The sequence below is a fragment of the Protobothrops mucrosquamatus genome, unplaced genomic scaffold (assembly GCF_001527695.2).
Source record: "Protobothrops mucrosquamatus isolate PMUCROS unplaced genomic scaffold, P.Mucros_1.0 scaffold_224, whole genome shotgun sequence".
Lineage (NCBI taxonomy): Eukaryota > Metazoa > Chordata > Lepidosauria > Squamata > Viperidae > Protobothrops > Protobothrops mucrosquamatus.
In genome coordinates, this window is record NW_015386300.1 from 1,070,946 (window position 1) to 1,089,638 (window position 18,693).

Consider the following 18,693-nt stretch of genomic DNA (forward strand, 5'->3'; position numbering starts at 1 on the left):
CCATTTCCAGATCATTCTGCCACTGGCCAGAGACAAAAATTAGATCTAGTGTGTGTCCCCCCTCGTGAGTCGGGGCATGAACTAATTGGGTCAAGTCCAAGGCCGTCATGGAGGCCAAGAACTCCCGAGCCGCCGCCGACGTTTCGCCCGCCGATGGCAGATTGAAATCCCCCATGACTATAAGCCTGGGGGTCTCAACCGCCACCCCGGCTATTACGTCGGCCAGCTCAGGCAGGGCCGTTGATACATAGCAGGGAGCCAGGTATATAATCAACAGGCCCACTTGAACCCCCTGCCCCCACTTCACAAGGAGGGACTCTCCACCATCTATCTGAGGCACAGTGGTCTCCCTCGGACATAGATTCTCCCTTATAATGACCGCTACCCCACCGCCCCCACCCCGGGTCCTTGGCTGATGGAATACCTGGAAACCTGGCGGGCAGATGTCAACGAGGGGCACTCCCCCTTCCGTGCCCAACCAGGTCTCGGTGATACCTGCCAGGTCCGCACCCCCCTCTTGGATAAGATCTTGGATGAGGGGGGCCTTGTTTACCACGGACATGGTTTCCTATCACAACTGCCCTATTCACAATGGGGCTTTCCTAACTTGTATTGGCTGAAGATTAAAGGAGTTGTAGCCCAATATGACTGCAAGGGAAATGGGATCTTAAGACTGTAGAACTAAAGTTTCCAGATGCATCAGTACAAGCAAGAGAACATCCTTTGCCTGTTTCTTCCCAACATTAAAGTGGCTTTGGATGTGTTAACAAGGAAAGTACTGGACTCCAGTTTTCACCAACTGTACGAATGGAAGATAAGAAGATGTACTATGTTAAAAAAGAAAAGAAATACTTGGCACAAAAAGAAGCAGGGTCACCTCTTACCCTAACATAAGCCCCCATACCCATGGGAATTTCATTATAAAGTGAGAAATGATTGCTGCAGAGCATGCTTCAATGATGCAGGGTCCCATGCATAGTCTGAAACAGACAGCTTTTAACTTGTTCAGAGCCTGAAATACAAAAATATTGTACAAGTAATATTACACATCTTTAGTGCCATGAAAAAAATATTACAAGATTTGCTAATAAATACATTGGCTGGATTTACCTTTGCAATAAACCATGTTTTCTGGATTAAGTCCACAATTTCTAAAATAGCCCCCAATCATGCTTTAGAATGGGGTATCTAATGTATGTAACTCCATACTGGAGATATAATATATGAGTTTTTCAAATTAGAACAAGTTTTAAAAAGTACTTTTTAGTCACAAATTATTTCAAATTAGTCAGAAGTACTTCCCCTCCAAACATATAACAGACCAAATATGGTAAGCGTGTTATTGTTCTAATAAAGAGTGGGTGCCCATTTTTATTCTTAATTTGGATTAACAAAAATATTAAAAAGGATATTGCAGTGTAAAAAAACATAGCATGGAGTTTAAGAATATTTCAACCCCAAACCAAAACATTTTCTTGTGCCCTAAGTATGTAATTGAAGAAGCAAGAGCAAACTATTTCTCAAGATATGACCATAACGGAGCCTGCCCATTATGGTCCCATGTAATAGTTGTTAGGTGAAGCGTCTCATCTAATGATCCCTACATCCCTGATCTTCCCAGTGGATCATTAAAAGAATATGTGGGTCGTTAAGCGAAGCAAGGAGTGATACGGGGGTAGGAGAGGCCCTTGGAAGCTAGGCAGAAGCTCAAGCCCACCTGTCCTGGCCCTCCCAACACCTAACCCACCCCCTTCTCCCCTTTTCCCACTCTCCCCGAGTCCCCCCAGGCTTAGGCCTGTTTTCTATAACATGGCCAAACCCCTCCATGTTTGTGGAAGTCACCCAAAGTTGGGGTTGACTCTAAGGAAGCCTTCGTCTTTGTTCATTGGTAACGATAAAAATCTTCCCCCGTAGTGAATAAGGACAATTTTCAGGATTATTTCAAGAGGGAAGCCATCTATCTTTATTCTCCATGTTTTTCAAGGCCCTTTCAAAGGCTTCCAGGCAAGCCAATTAAAAGTAGGAAAATGGCGGGCCACTATTAGTGAAAGCACTTTTCCTTTTTTAAAAAAATTGAGGTGGTTGGGAAGGGAAGTTAATCAGCTGATGGTAACACTTAAATAAGCCCTAAAGATTGTTTCTAAATGTGTGTGTTTAGGTATGTAAATAACAAGCAAACACACAATACACAGATCCCTGGTCTAGTTATGTTTCAATTGTTATTTTAAGTTTTTATAAGCTTGATGGGAACTTATCCCCCCCCCCCCCCCGCATAGTATGATCTGAGCTACAATTTCTCTCTTTCCCACAGACACAGCAGGTAGGAGAGAAATTCCTCCTGGATAACACTGAGAACTATTCAAAGGATAATTTATGCTAGTCACATTAGGAAATGTTAAGCTTCCTCTTCATATTCTGTTCCATTTCTCCCCACACCTGTGCCCTCTACTATATTTCTCAAAGTAAAAATACTCCACCTTTGGGTCAAGGCCAAGACCAGCTAGAGACAAAATAATCGAGAGGGCAGTGTTTCTGAATATAACTCCCCACTTTACTTCGATCACAATCATCTCACTGACGTATTTAATATTTCTGATGAGAAATCCAGCAAGCAACATACCTAAATGGAACAGTGAAAAACCACCTGATTAACTCTTTCAGAGACCAGCATAATATCTGACAATGATTCTTCATTTTCTTTGCTTACAGAAATAAACATCTTTTACAAAAATTTAACGGGGGTAGGGGGTATGGAGGGAAGGAGGAACAGATGGAGAATATTGCAGGAAAAATAAATGCAACAAACCAATAAAAAGAATCAATGTTCAGTTTCACAACTTCAAGAATAAAATCACAGACCTGTTTCCTGGCCTTTGGGGATTCTATTCTAAAGCTGAACCCTCTCATATGTCAATGTGATACAATAAAGTAGTCAAGCAAAATTCATCTTAATGACACTTAACCTGATAAGCAACACCTAAGCTGATAAAGTTTTTCCCGTCATGCAACTGTGTTAGAAAACCCAGCTCTTGTTAAGGTCCCCCTTTCTGCAGCTGGTCACAAGAGTTGGCCTTGGAGGCCTAAGACAGCAATTCCATAGACCAGCTTGTTTGGCAGTCTACTCATTACAACCCAGAACCAACTGCAGAATCAATCCATAATTCACAACATCTATTGCCCCTCACAGACAGACTTTTGAAAGACTGAGTACATGAGAGAGCCACAAAGGAAGCTTTCATAACAAAGGTTAATACTTCTTTATTATTTGAAAGTGATATTTAATAATTTCGAATACTAGTCTGGAAGAAACCAGGCTTACCTAATGAGAACGAAATTGGCACACTATTTGTTAACATGATGCTTACCAAGAAAAGGAGGGAGAGGAGGCAGTCCTGGTATTTTAATTAGCTGTATAATTTTGCCACCAATTACTGAACAAAAATAGAGGCATACTATTCCGAAGATCTTCCCACCAGGCAGACTCTCTTTGTCTGCAAAATTCCAAATTAGGCCCCAGGCCACTGCTCCTATTGCCACTAGGAAAAAAAAGTAGGGTGGGGAGGAAGGAAAGAAATGTTAAGTATAAACCTTATCGGTATTCAGAAAGGAGAAAAATCATCTGTAGGATGTAGCAAAATTTGTTCTTGTACTTTTCCCTATTTGTGATACTATTTTTTAATGTTGTTATGTTCTGCCTTACCTTCACTTAATTTTTTTCAAATGTTATTGTTTATTTCTTCTGTCCGGGGGAGGGAGTATTTATTTGAACAGAACAAATGGGGGCAGGGGGGAAAGAAAGTAAAAAATAAATTAAGAAATTAAAAAAATGTAAGGGCAACTCATGCATATCTCCATCTAAAGATAGTGCTTTATAGTACAGTTTCAGTAAAGGATTACCATATTTTCTTACAATATTTCAAGCAACGTGTGAAGGAGTCACAAGTAACATCAAAACTTTGTTTTACAGAATAAAATGAAATTTATAAATTTATCTTTTATCTTTTCAATTTTGAATGTATTAATTGATTGATCAAATTTATGCACTACCTCACTATCTAAATGACTCTGAACGGTTTACAAGAATAATAATCTCTTAGCAATATGAAGTATCCAGGGAATTTATTTCTGTTGTCCGGTTGCCAATTTCTGTATAGTAATTTTGTAATTCAGAATATGAATAGGAACAACCCAAAATATTAAACTGTGCCTCAAAGTCAAATTAAAGTGCATAGTGACTTTTCCCCAAAATATTACAATTTTAGAAGATTGGAAAAACATATATGAATTATTACATCTTGAACAAAATGATATACTGATTCCTTTTCTGTATGAGTATAATGACGTCCAGTATGGCTAAAACATTTTTGTTGAATAAAGTGTAATCACCTTATTTAACAAACATCTATTGAATTTTTTGATAGATGTTAAAAGACAATTTCCTTTGTTTAACCAAGCAGGAATCTCCTATTTCTTATTCCATTCAGTCTCTAAAATGTATATATCAAATTGATTTATCAACATGTATTAAAACACTAATTGTAATATCATAAACATTATTTGTTCATAACATTATTCTGAAGCTTAAAATGTTGCATGTCCCTGACTTACTTTTAAAATTATTACAAAAAGAAAGGAAACGTTTGTCTAGAGTACTGTAGCAGGAATCTATGTGCTCTTGGGAGGCAAAATTTTCACTTGAACCATGCAATAATTTGACTTTAACAGTTAACCTTTCCCAGACTCAGATAATTCAGTCATGACTAGGTGTCAATAGAAATTGTGATAATGAAAAAATGACAAAATGTAAGTCACAACCTCACACAGCACAAATTTAATCCTTTCATATTGCATTATGTTTTCTATGAATCATAATCAAAATGCATCAGGAAGGTACTAGTCGCAAAATATCCTTTAGGGTAGAGTTTCCCCAACCTTTCTGGCTTTGCGGACCGGCAGGGGGGGAAAGAGGGGATCGTTCCATGTGACCAGCCAGCAAGCACACCCATGCCTGTGTGCACAGCTCCATTTGTGCCAGTCACGTGCATGCATGCCCACTGCTCACACAAATAGAGTGCACGTGCATGCATTTGTCCACTGCTTCTGCATATGGGGGTGTGCACATGTGTGTGTGTGCACTCACCCATTATTTCCATGGCCCGGTTGCAAACAGCTCATGGCCCACTAATGGGCTACAGCCCAGAAGTTGGGATCATCTGTTTTAGGATAATTAGATTTCTTTTTTCTTTGCAATAGTTAATGCATCTAAATAAGATACATAAATTGTGTTAACCATTCCAACATATTAAATACCTTCTAGTCTGAAGACTCACATAATACAGGTTCACACATCATACTATGCTGATTTTGATGTTGTTATTATGCTATGATGATATTATTAAGCCATGATGTTCAGCTCACAAGAGCATGGTTTATCCAAAGCCAAAATTAGACAGAATTTTGAACCAGTGAGACATTGATTTTATCTCCTTCTCTCTCTCTTCTCCCCTCCCCCCCTCCCGGCTTCAGTCCTGACAAACCCCATTGGTCTCTATCTTCTGTTTCTCCTGGAGTGAAATTGGGATTTCTCCACGGTTCTCTTATGTTTTTCCAGAGTAATTTTTCAGAAGGTTCCATCAGACAAAAGGAAACTTTAAACAAGTAATTATCCCTTCATTAGCCTATATAAAATCTCAAGTATTGTAGGATTAATCGGTATCAGAGCAAAATAATTCAAATTATTTTTTAATTATTTGATTCAATTTCTTTCAGAAAAACAAACATGGAAATCATGTTTCTTACTGGAAAATAAGATGAAAATTTTAAAAGTATAAAGTCTATTTTTGATGAACTTTTAGTGCACGTAAAAAGAAACCTCTAAAATTAATGCAACTAATGGAACCTAAAGTGGGGGTCTCTTTGAACTATTTTTGCCTTTGACTTGTGTTTTACATACCGTTTGTTATTACTTTGGCAATTATACCTTGAGGAGGACAAGTACATAATTTCCGCAGTTTTTCTTGAAACTTGGCCTCAGGCTGTACTTGCTCTCCACTGGAATCCAAAACACCAGCTTCCTGAAATGAAATGAGGAAACATTCTCAACAGAATACAATTCCATAGAAAAACTGCTATAACATTCTTAGTTATTGGTTGCAAAATGTCAGAAACATCTTTTACAGAGTCATTGATGGCAAGTTTTTCTTTTGGTTTTTATATGTTTATTCAATGGAATTATAGGCCACCAATTCAAGCAATGTGATTCTAGACGGCTTACAGCAAAAAAGCAAATAATAACATCTATTTAACATTTACATGATTTTGTTGGAGAATTAATTTATTAGTTTAAACTATCACCCACATGATGGCAATAGTTAGCTGTACTTTTTTGCCCCATGATCAATGGGGAATGCAATAGGAATTCTGATTTGGAGCCTACAGATTGTTAAATCTGGATGGGGAAGAAGAGGATTAGCAAACAAGATGCAATGGCTGTCAGTTTAGAAGTCTACTGATTCCATAGTAGAACTTACTAGGAAGTGCAGTTGGAGGAAGCCCCATACAGGTGTTTTCTATGGGAGTTTCCCTTCTGTGAAATAGTTAACTTTAAGACAAGTATGGATCCCACTTTATGGTCTTCTGAAATCTTGCCAAAATCTAGCTTTTGGAGATTAGTTGTAGAGCCATTGGTGCTTGCACTAGTCAATTTAAAGAACAGATACTGAAAAAATCTGTTTAATACAGCTGTTAAGCTACGGATACAGTTCTACAGAGAAATTATTGAGTTAGTCATTTACATTTCTACAACTGTCTGGTTTGGTACAGCAACCAAACAAGACAGGTACAAACTTAACAAATAGTTAGGACTGCAGAAAAAACAGTTGCAGCCAGCCTGACTTCCATTGAGGGCCTGTATGCTGCATGAGCCATAAAGAGGGCTGAGAAAATATCTACAGACCCCTCACATCCTGGACATAAACTGTTTCAACTTTTCCCCTCAAAACGTCACTACAGGGCATTGCATGCCGAAACAACTAGACATAAAGATAGTTCTCCCCCCCCCCCCCCATGCTATCACTCTGCTAAACACCTAATTCCCACAGCACTGTCTTATGCCTAAAGATTTACCCACGCAGTACGGCTGTATTGCTATTGTCCTTCTCATCTTCTCATCTTTCTTATCTTTCTCATCATCTCATCTTTCCTGCTACCATTTCCTATTGGTATCATATATTTATCACTTGTTATTTGTATCTTATAATTTTTAATTGTCTTTTATGATTTATGATCTGTGACTTAGCACTTTTATTGTTTGTATGTACATTGAGAGCTTATGCATTGGAGAAAAATACCTTGTGTTTCCAATCACACTTGGCCAATAAAAATATTCCTATTCTTAAAGAACCTGTAATTTATTCTGGTTTTCATTGTAATTTAATATTTATTATTGTTCTCTCTTTAAAAAAATAACTTTTCTAGAGTCCCCATAGATTGAGATAAATCTCATAACTAAAAGAAGAAAGGACTTGGCTGTTTCTTGGAACTTTTAAACTGTTCCTCATCTCAGTGTGATTATTTGTAAATAAAAATCATAAGCCTTTTGGTCCAAAGAAAAACAAACATTGAGCTCTTTTAATATTGAGACAAGCACTATTATTGACATAAAAAACCTCCATTTATTGTCCCTAAAGATTGGTGCTCTTTAAGCAATAAAGTTGCATGCGACTGTCTCCTATTTGAATCACACAAATTCCCAAAGGTAATGTTTGGTCTCCTTCACTAGACGTTTTGCTTATTTGACTTAACAGAAATTATACATCTAGATGCAAGATCATTTCATTTCTCTAACTTTACTTGCCATAACTATATCACGAAGAAAGGAAACATGACAATACTTACATTAAAGTTTAACCATTCGATCCTATATAGAAGAAAGGCATAACTTATTTCTTTATTACCGGTAATTCCCAAACTATCAATATAACTATAAAACTGTCATTACTATTACCTGCATTGGATAAGATTCATTTCTTGACTTTGAAGATATGTTTTTCTTGTCTGCCACAAATATTCTCTCTGACATAGTTCACTATCTAATTTTGTAAAATAAAATGTATTTTACTTTAAAATATATATTTATTTTAATGACTTTTGAGTGTTATCCAAGTCATCTTTTTTAAAAAAAATAGGAACTTTTTTATTTTTAAATTTTATACCATCTTCTTAGATTCTACTTCCCAAATGGAATTGGATTGAGTTTAGATAAAAACATGAACTGGAAAAATATCACCATCAATGATATTCTCTAATCATTAGTCAAGAGTATGTGCCAGGGTTCATGAAATGCTATGAATGAGTTGCACAATACTCCAAAAAGCAAAAAAACAAAAACAAAAAACCCTTGGTTTTTCTTAACTTTTCGGCACAAAATCTTAGTGTGAACCACCAAAACTAATTCATTCTTTTAATAAATGGGGAACTTCTATTTTTATGCAAATTCAAGATATTAGAGCAGACAAGGCAAGACATTCTGAACAACATGGGTACAGATATTCATCTGCACAAGGTAATTAACTGCTTTAGTTCAAATTCTTTGCCATTTTTTAAAATAAAAAGGTTATATATCAACACCCCTGCCACTAACATTCCTAAATATATTTTCTTGAGAATAACCTCAAAAAACTAAAGGCAAATTTATTCTTAACTATGAACTACTATAATAGGACTGGATTGTTTAGCTGAACCCCTATGCTCACTATCTTGGAGCAGAAGTCCCAATGAAATCAGAAAATCGTATTTACATGTTTCATCTTACTCCCAGTACAATTAAGATGCTTATTATCATTGGAAGCAGGGGATGATACTTATACGTATTGGAATGAACTTCTCCTGACTTCACACTCAGTTTGGTATGCACGTTTTTGGGATAAACATCCACTCCTAAAATTACATCTGCCCTAAATTCCTGATTTAAGACATACTCCTATAAATCTGAGCTCTGGCTGGGGGACTACGATGAAATCAAGCATAGTTTGTTTGCAAAGGTGCCTTTCCAAAAGGCAACTGAACTTTGTTTTTTTCTTTGAAAATGGTTCGCTTCTCATCCAAGAAACTTCATTTAAAAAAAAATACCAAGAAAGTTCAGTTGTCTTTTGGAAAAGCACTCTTGGGACAGCCATGACCTAGATAATTAAGAATCTCCATGGCAACATATCTGTGGGTTTGGGGGGAAGCAAATCTGAGGTGGGGGAGGATTTATACTTCTCAGAAAAGCAAGCTGATTGTACTCTCATCGGGCGTTCAAAAGACTATAGGATTGTTTCCCAATTTCATCTTCAGAAATAGCATGTGGTGGACGGGACTTACGCATCTCGCTAAACAGCATCGTGGCTCGTTTGGCATGGGCGTTACACGAAATTGGCCATTACAGTTTCCTAAACCATGGCACATGACTTAAGGAGCTGATAGGCGAACCCTTGAAATTGGCTTCTAAATCCCCCTTGAGAGCATCACACGGCCCAGGTCTGCCTCGGAGGGTCGGTGATATAAGGCGAGGATAGCGTCACTGACCCGCTAAACGTCCCAAGCCACCGTGGGGCAGAAAACCGTGCTTAAAATGTTGAAGCCTCTCACTAAGGCTGGTCTGGAGCCGGGGAAAGGTGGGAGGTGCAAGGACGGCTGAGGACTACTAGCTCCACCTCCCGGTCGGCCGCTCTCCAAACTGTAAAAGCTGCCTCGGAGCCGGCCTGGGAGAAATAACGGTCCTGAAATAACGGTCGTGCCAGCCTGCCGCCAAAGGGCATCTGGATCAACGGCGCTCAGCGGGGGGGGGGGGGGTGTCTGTCATTGCCCTGCAGCAAGAATTGCCCCGGCTTGCTTTCCTCTGCATTTCCCCCCCAAGGAAATCCTTGCTCAGCCCCCAGCCTTTGGGGACCCATGCGGCTGAAATAGTAGCAGCCATCGCCTTTTTTCGTTTTGTTTCTACTTTTGCAAAAAGAATACAAGGACAAGGGAGAGAGAAATGTAAGTACAATATAAGTGGATATTGCAGCCCTAAAATTTGGACTTGGGGGTTCGTTAGCGATTCGCAGATCGAGTGGACAAAGTATCAAACGGGTGCGGTTACCCCTGGGTCCTCTCCCCTTCCTCCTTTCTTCATAAATGATTTGGAGAATGAGAGGGAAGCGTTTTCGATTTCTAGATGATATACAATGGAGTGGTGGCATGGTGCATACTGACGGTGTTTCTCAACCTCAAGGACTTTTAAGATGCGTGGACTTCAGCTGCCACCCTTCTGAAGTCCACCCATCTTAAAGTCTCACTAAAAAAAAAGTTCAGAAACCTCTCTAGAAAATAAAATCCAAAATTATCTTGACAGGCTGGTGAAATGGGCTGGAAGTTATAGCATAAAATTTAAGAGAGAGAAATACAAGATGTTTATTTTGGAAACACAGTACATAGATTGGTGCTTAGTAATTACTTGTGAAAAAGGTCTTGGTGCGAAAGAGCTGCACACTTTTAATACGGGCCAGTGTGCTCATAGTAAAAAATGACAATAAAGGTTATCTATCAGTACTAGTATATTTCTCAACAAATCATAGGAAGTATTGTTTTATTTCGCTGCTTTGGTCAGTTCTCATCTCTAGTATTGTAGTATTCTGTGCAGTTCTGTGCAGTGTACTAATTTTGAGAAATCAGAACCGGTTCAGAGAAGGGGAGTAGAGAATGCATTCCACGAAGAAGCTTAAACTTGAGAAAAGATGAGCTATAGAATCAAAATATATGAAAGGATAAACCCCTTTGGAGATTTTTAATCATCCAGGTCATTGTTGTCTCAAAGGTGCTTTTTCAAAAGGTAGCTGGACTGTTTTTTTCTTTGAGGAAGAATAAAAAGTTTCCTTTCTCATCCAAGAAACTTCATCAATTGAGACTGGGGGGGGGGGGGGGAATGGATGGAAGGATAGATTCTGACCAGATGGTGGGGAGGGGAATGGAAGGATTGTATTTCTTTGCAGTCATCTAGTTGTTAGCACTCTCTTTAGCATGTTGTGTGAACCCATCCATTGTAATTTGTAGGTAGTTTATAGTTTTTGTGGTCATTAAATAAACCATAGATTATTTAAGCAAACCATAGTGAAGTATTTTTCAAGCTCAGCAAGGGATGATTTGGAAAATACAATTATGTTTGCTATGAAGAAAAATAATATAAATAGTATTTTATATAATAGAATTGTAAATAGTATTTTGGAATCTGATTATATGACTACATTTGACCTTAGTCTTTTGAGATATTTTAATAATTTTCTTCAAAGTTAGGTCTCATAACTCAATTTTTTTTTAATTTTGGACAGTTGCTTTTTTGTTATACCTTGGTCAGGCTTATTGTATTTTTGCTTGTTCTGGCGGTGGATCATTTTGGATTCTTCACATTTCATAATATTCAACTACCAAGGCACCTTGGATCCATGAGGCAGCATTTTTTAAAGTTTATTTTTCAATACAAGCGAATATTAAAAACAAAAGGGAATAATATGAGAGAGAGACCTTCTAAGACTGTATGTATGCAAGTAGGAAAATTTACAAAGATTTTGAAAGAATCAATTCACTAAATCTTCATTGCTGTAGAGTTCCGCAACCTTTCTGGCTTTGTGGACAGGCGGCAAGGGGAGAGGGGATGGCTCTGCAAGAGCGGCAGGCAAATGTACACACATGTGCTCACCTGCTGCTTGCGCAAGTGAGGGTGCGCACAATCGCCACTTCTCTGGCCTGGTTCCGAAAGGCTCAAGGTCCGATAATGGGCCGCGACCCAGGGATTGGAGACCCCTGCTGTACTGTATATATTTGCCTAATAGTAAAGCAACTCAGTGGCACTGTGTGAACATAAGAGTAGCATGGTAAGGCTCATTTAACTGGCTGAAAGCCATAATTAAATATTTGTTCATTAAGCTACTTTGTTTTATATGTTAGGAAAAAATATCAGTTGTAGGATAGCATAGAATCATTCCAAAAATGTATGGAACCATTCAGTGTGTTTATTCTTGTCTTTTCTAGAAAGATAAAGGCATATTTGGATGTTTATTCAATAAAAGTTGTATTTTTTTCTATTTATTTTAAATTTTTTGTAGCCCCACTTCAATATGTATATATTGGGCAATGTAAAACAGAGCAGGACATAAAAAGGAACATATAAAATATTAGTACCCCCCCCCCCAGTTTTCAGAAGCAGCTGGATCCATAAGTAAGCCAGACACAAAACAGAATAATTCATCAGATTGTCCTCTGAAGTCCACTGGAATTCATCCAGGTCCTGGATAATACCAGTTTGAAAGGATTCAGTATTCATATGGAAGCCTTGGTTGTCTATGAATCTGAAGAGGAAGTGAACTGATCATAGCAGATGATAGGTATCAATGTCCTCCATTTCCAGTTTTGTCATATTTGCTCCAAGTATAAATCAGGCATAATGGGTGTTTGCTTTTGTCTATTGACATGGATTATTTGGGGCAGGCCCAAGGTTATAAACTCATGGAACACATGAACTCTCTTCCAGGGCAGGAAGATCAAAGTCTCCTCAAACACTCAATCTTGGAATGGCCTAACATTATCTTTAAGATGACATTCAGAAATTCATGGAGGACTCTCTATAACTCAATAACCTTTAAGACATTCTTATCCAGTGACATCTGGAACAGTGCTCCTCATCACTACGAAGGTGTCTTGTACATTGCAGCAACCCCTTCTCCCTTGCCCAATTGCTATAGCTGTTGCATAGTCTGAAAACTGGCAGAGCAAATTTGCAACAGGGCTACATTCTCATTATTTCCCATCCATGTTTCAATAACTTACATCAAGTCAGCACATTCATGTACCAATACGTTGTAAAATGAATGTGGTCTTATTTTGCACCAACTCTCCATTTTTGAGCAATAACTGGAGGCCAATATGCCCAACAGTTCAGCCGCCTGGACTCTGGTCTGGAATATCTGGTTTAGAAGAAGAGACCCATAAAAATATACGGGTCTCCCTTTTCCTGTAATAGTCAAGCTGGTGCTTCCTGCCATATCTATCTATGTCTGTCATAATCCACAGTGGGCCCCCCTCAACCTTCCTTTCCTCTATTTATCTTGCCATTCCCTCACTCAACATACAGTACATACCATCAACACATCTAACATTCCAATTCTCTACAACACTATTTATATAAACTCTACTTTTAACTACACTAATTCACTCTTCCCAACCAAGTCCCAAGTCCTCAGAGAAGACTTCAGGCTACCAGTCTTTCAGAGAAACGTCAGGCTATATCTCAGTCCTAACTATTTTTCCACCACAAGAGAAAGGGGTGGAAGTCTTTATCAGTAATCCCTAGTTCTCACCCAGGCAGTACATCTAAAACATTTCTGTTAACCCAGGGATGTTTAAGCTCAACAGCTTCATTTATTCTTCAGTACTTTAAATATGCTCTAATTCAGCAGCCACTAATCTTCTTTTCACCTAATAAACTGTTAACCACAAAAAGAAAAGCTACAAGCCACTAATAGCTAATATTGGCTCTAAATAGCTCCAATTGATGTCATCTTAAAAATATGTACATATATTTGCAAGATCTGCAGTGTATCTCATAGGCCTTTAAACTTCTGTAACTTACTTGTGAATACCATGGTTCGTAAGTAGTCTCAGTTCAGGTAATCTGTGGATTGCACCTCATATCTCCCTATGCTGGCCCTTGTATTTCTATTTCTTCTCTTTCTTCATATATATGACTTTCTCTGTTGGTATCAGAAGTCTTGTGGAGAAGTTTGGGCCCTGCCAGCCCAATTATTAGAGCTCCAATTGGAGCTGTGATTAAGATTGCCAGGAAAGCAACTGTCAAAACATCCATGCCATATTTCTCTAATTGTTTATCTGCGTGCTCCCGAGCTGTATCTAAGGCAACTGAGCCAATTGCAGCCTGTCAAGAGAAAAGAAATAATAGATAACACAGCAAAAGAGCATTTAAAAAATACAGCACAAAAACTTGTTTCATCAAACACTGCATACCATACAGCAGCCAATTAGTGAATAAGAAACCCTTCCCACTTTTGTTCCTCAGTAGCTGGTATTTAAAGTATGCTATCTAGTTTTCAGGTGATAGCACCTAGATATTAAGACTAACAGCCATTAAGAGACCAATTCTCATTGAATTTGTATTGCCTTTTTCAAAAGCATCTAAATTGGTATCCATCTATTCAAACAAATTTCATAACTTATTTTAAGTGATTTTCTACATTGAAATTCAGTGTAGAGAAAAGTAAGGTTTTACACTTAGGCAAGAAAAATCAAATGACTGGGAAACCATCAAGGTCCCGTCCAACTTTGTTGTACTGTTATTCTTTACTGTTGCTTTGGAAGAGGACTGCAAGAGTAAATACAATAGTTCCTGTTTAAAGGGGATTAGCTCTTCCTTCATATACAGTATTTTCAAAATTTGATTTACTGTAATCAGTAAGTGTTTGAGGGTTATACCTGGTGAGAAGTATAATAGCAAATCTTGCAACAAACTAGGATTGTATTTATAGTAGAGTAATGGTTTAGAATCTGCAGTTTCTTTTAAGAGCCTTACTAACAGCCTTATTAACTGCTGTTTATATTTTTGAAGCTCATGTAAATTGGACTTTCCTGCCTGTGGTTAAGATAGAGAATTGGTAATTTGGGATGCCAAGAAATAGTAGAGGATAAGATGAAGGTCAGTTTCCCTCTTGTCACCCTACTCTCTTTCTCTTACTTTTTCACACAAGCAACATTTGTTGGCAATGACTTAACGTTCATACTGACAACCCTGAAAACATCTTAGAGTTACAAACAGCCTATACCTTAGCTTAGGTCAATGATGATGATGAGGTTCACAGTCCAAAGTCAGTCTTGAACTTGGCTACAGTTACAATATCAGACAAATAGTCTCTTATTGCTTCTGGAAAATCTTATATCTAATTAGGGAGATCTAGCCTTGTGATTCATCTCAACAGTGCTATGGTTTCATATACTTTTCTAGTATAGGTGGATCAGCTCACTAGATTTAGGGAAATGTTTATGATGTTGTAGTATAATTGTTGCATTAGTGCTATGAAAAATTGTGTTCCTAAAGAGAAATTTGAAAATAGGATTGCAAATTCTGACTATGAATGATTTGACTTGCATTGAAATAAAGATAAAATGCTTGTTGCAACATCCCCATTTTCTAGCTAAGAATAGAAGAATTTTTATTGGAGAACAAGGTTTATGCTATTCAGTAAAGAAATGTGAACAACGAATGTAATAAAAAGGAGAAGGAAAAGGCCTGCACATAAACTGTTTAAACTCCTTCCCTTGGGATGGTGCTATAGGACATTGTATGCCAAAACATGTATGCCAAAATAACTAGACATAGGGACAGTTTTTTTCTCATGTCATCACTCTGCTGAACACCTAATTCTCACAGTCTAATATCTATGTATACTGATTCATGTAGTGTGGCTGTAGTATTATTATTATTTATCAGTCTTATTATCTTCTTTACTCCCCCCTTTTATTGGGATGATGATAATGATTCTGTTGCTTTGCATGTATACTGAGTAATTCTATACCGGGGATAAATTCCTTGTGTATCTAATCACATTTGGCCAAATATAGTATTCAACTTAATTCAGCCCAACTCAATTCCATTCAATTCAACTTTCTTGGAAGGATGTGTTCAATTAATTTTATTTCCAGAAGACAGAATTCTGCCATAAAAATGCAATATACCTGCACAGTAGCTTTGGGGATCCAAGCTAATGCAATAAATATTCTCTCTTTCAGCTCAAAACCAGCAAAAAAGACCAATATAAATGTGGCTGTAACTCGGGCTATTAGTCCCACAACCAGTATGGCAATGCAAAGTCCTGCAACAAAGAAATAGATTTAATTATTTCTGGTATTAAAAAAAAGAATCATGTCAACAACTGAATCGTATAATTTTCCTTCCGAAAAGGATAATGCTCACTTGTTAGTAGAAGACTTACCAACTGTTTGAGGATCAAGAGATGCAACAGATATTTCAGCACCAATTAAACCGAAAAGAAAAGGTTGGAAAATATCCCATGCAACCTTAATAATTTTTTCTACCTCTTTCTGCAAAAAAAAAAAAAAAAAAAAAAAAGCAATGCATTTTTGTTGCACAGTAATGTACATTCATGCAGAAGATATATATAACACAAACTCAGTTATTTTCACATTATTAAATAAGATTTTCAAAAATTAAGTGATCCAATTAAATGATTCATTCATGTTCTTGCTCTCATCTTAGGAAGAGTGATTCTATCATTATTATAAAGATGAAATCACATCTTTCAAATATTAAGGTATTAAGGACTCTTAATAGCTTAATAGGGGCTTTGAAATTATAAATATTCCTTCTTTGAGGAGGAATATCCTCACCATAAACATAATTTAAGGCGATACCATTTTTTTTGTTATTTCTATAACATATTACAGAAGTAATTAAAAAGATGGTAGTTCTTTTCCAGGGTTCTCCTTTTTTCATTAAAACACTCTGTTCTCTTCTAATTCCATTCATTTTTATTCATAATACTCAATAGATAAGTATACTAGCTTCATAATTTTTTTCAGAACATTTGCTTCAGTTGAATGGGAAAAAAAAATAACATGATTGAGCCACTAAGCTAAAAATCGCTGTATACTGTGATGCAATATGAGCACCATTTCCTCTCTTTTTCAGAAACTGAACGTCACTGTTTATGAACTCGGGAGCATACATTTAGAGGAAGAAGATGGCAGGCTCAAAGAAACCTTCAAATCTATAGAAATGTTTTTTAAAATACCCATAAATCATTGGATGGGGAATCGCAAATTAGCCTATAAAGAAATGGCTAAAAACTGGAACCAAAGAAATTCATGTTGAAACATTTTTTAACACTTTCAGCTTGCCCAAAATAAACTCACATATTCTGGAATCAGGGAAACTTTCAGATTACATGATAATTAAATACTCACTTTCTCATCAGACCATGATAATCCAGCCAGGAATGCCAAGACAATTGTGCACAGTCCTCCAGATCCAGGGAAACCAAAATACATACTGCCAAAAATTGCAAGCATTGATAAGCCTATAATAAAGAATGCTCTCTTCCATACAAGATATGTCTAGGGAGAGAAATTGGAGAAAGCAAGAGACATGATTCATAAATGTCAATCCAAACGACAGGAAACTGAAGATAATACAATATTTTGGATTTGTGTGGCTATGTAAATCCTGGCCAATCTTGTAAACCTTGGCTAACACATAAAGCTAAGTAGGGTTACCTCTGGATAGGGAAGTGCCTGGAAATTCCAGGTTAGATTAGGAAGTTGAAAAAAAAACACTTGAATTAAAACAATAGCTTTCAGAAGAAAGAGAAAGAAACTATAGATCCCCAATTCAATTTAAGCAATCTTTACTTTTTCTTTAAAATTAATATACTAGAAATCTAAGTTGTACTTGCTTCAAAAAGAATTTGGAAAAAACTAATTTAAAACTCAACTTACAATCACAAATTGCCCCATAAGCAATTAATGAGCCATGCCCCATTTTACAACCTTTTTGCTATGGTTGTTAAGTGAATCATTACATTTGTTAAGTGAGTCATGCAGTTGTTAAGCGAATCTGGCTTCCTCCATTGACTTTGCTTCTCAGAAGCTCTGTAAGAAGGGCAAATGACAATCCCAGGATCCCGGATGCTGCAACCATCATAAATACATGCCAGTTGCCAAGCATCCAAAGTTTGATCATGTGATTGTGGGAATGCTGCAACAGTCATAAGTGTGAAAACTGATCATAAGTCACTTTTTTCAGAGCCTTTGTAACTTTGGACAATCACTAAACCTATATAATACCTCTCTTCTATTCATTAAAGCAGTCCATTTTTTTCAGGTGAATCTGATAAAAGGTACCACTGTTTTAAAGAATTAACTCTTTGTTCAAAAGTTTGAACAAAGATCAACAACTTCAATGAATAGAATAATGAATAGAATAATGAATTTCAATGAATAGAATAATGATGTTGTCCTGGTATTTGTACGAGGTCCAAAGCACTCTTCTGATCAAAGTATTTGCAACTGCCAGATACTACTTATACATATTCCACCTAAAGTGTAACGGAGTTCATTTTAAATGTGTTGTTTCTCGTGCTTCAAGAGATAGAAGATTGCTACATTTCAAAAGATTTTCTCTTCTTACCTGATCCTTGCTTGGAAAGTAACGAATAAAAATTCCTAAAAGTCCACCAGCTGCTATACCCACTGCAACTTCTAATACACCTCGCAGGACATTTTCAAGGGTGGAACCTGTTTTGGCAAAGCAGAAAAAGAGGTTTCAAATGGATTTTTGGATAGTCCCTTAGCTAACACTTATAAGCATGTCTGGCTTGGCAGAGAAAATATCCAATCTTGATTATTGTTATACAAAAAGAAGACAGTAAAAGGAAGAATTAAAGATACTTCTAGCTGAATTTTGTATCCCAGGGAGGGAGAGAAACGGGTGGTCTTCCAGGAGTTGCTGAACTGTATGAAGTACCAGATCATATCTTGATTTTGTCCCATTGAATTATAGTGGCTAGGTTTCTAATTAGTGGTCTGGACGTTTACAATACAATATTGTAAATGAATATTGCATGCTTTTATGATTCTCAAGGACTAATTATG

General features: G+C 37.2%; 2 protein-coding genes across 2 annotated transcripts in view; both read right to left on the bottom strand.

Moving 5' to 3' along the window:
* Nucleotides 1-8,080, bottom strand: part of LOC107298862 (sodium/hydrogen exchanger 9B2-like) — a 21,611-nt gene extending 13,531 nt beyond the window's left edge. The window contains exons 1-6 of the mRNA XM_015828230.1: nt 8,006-8,080; nt 6,626-6,763; nt 5,954-6,074; nt 3,366-3,536; nt 2,478-2,620; nt 885-1,012 (exon numbers count right to left, since the gene is read on the bottom strand). Coding sequence (XP_015683716.1) covers nt 885-1,012; nt 2,478-2,620; nt 3,366-3,536; nt 5,954-6,074; nt 6,626-6,763; nt 8,006-8,080 — 776 coding nt within the window. The remainder of the gene's footprint in view (nt 1-884; nt 1,013-2,477; nt 2,621-3,365; nt 3,537-5,953; nt 6,075-6,625; nt 6,764-8,005) is intronic.
* A 5,631-nt stretch (nt 8,081-13,711) lies between these two features.
* LOC107299062 (sodium/hydrogen exchanger 9B2-like) overlaps nt 13,712-18,693 on the bottom strand; it is a 16,314-nt gene continuing 11,332 nt past the window's right edge. The window contains exons 7-11 of the mRNA XM_029286698.1: nt 18,230-18,336; nt 17,008-17,157; nt 16,017-16,125; nt 15,760-15,896; nt 13,712-13,948 (exon numbers count right to left, since the gene is read on the bottom strand). Of these exons, the coding sequence (XP_029142531.1) occupies nt 13,712-13,948; nt 15,760-15,896; nt 16,017-16,125; nt 17,008-17,157; nt 18,230-18,336 (740 nt within the window). The remainder of the gene's footprint in view (nt 13,949-15,759; nt 15,897-16,016; nt 16,126-17,007; nt 17,158-18,229; nt 18,337-18,693) is intronic.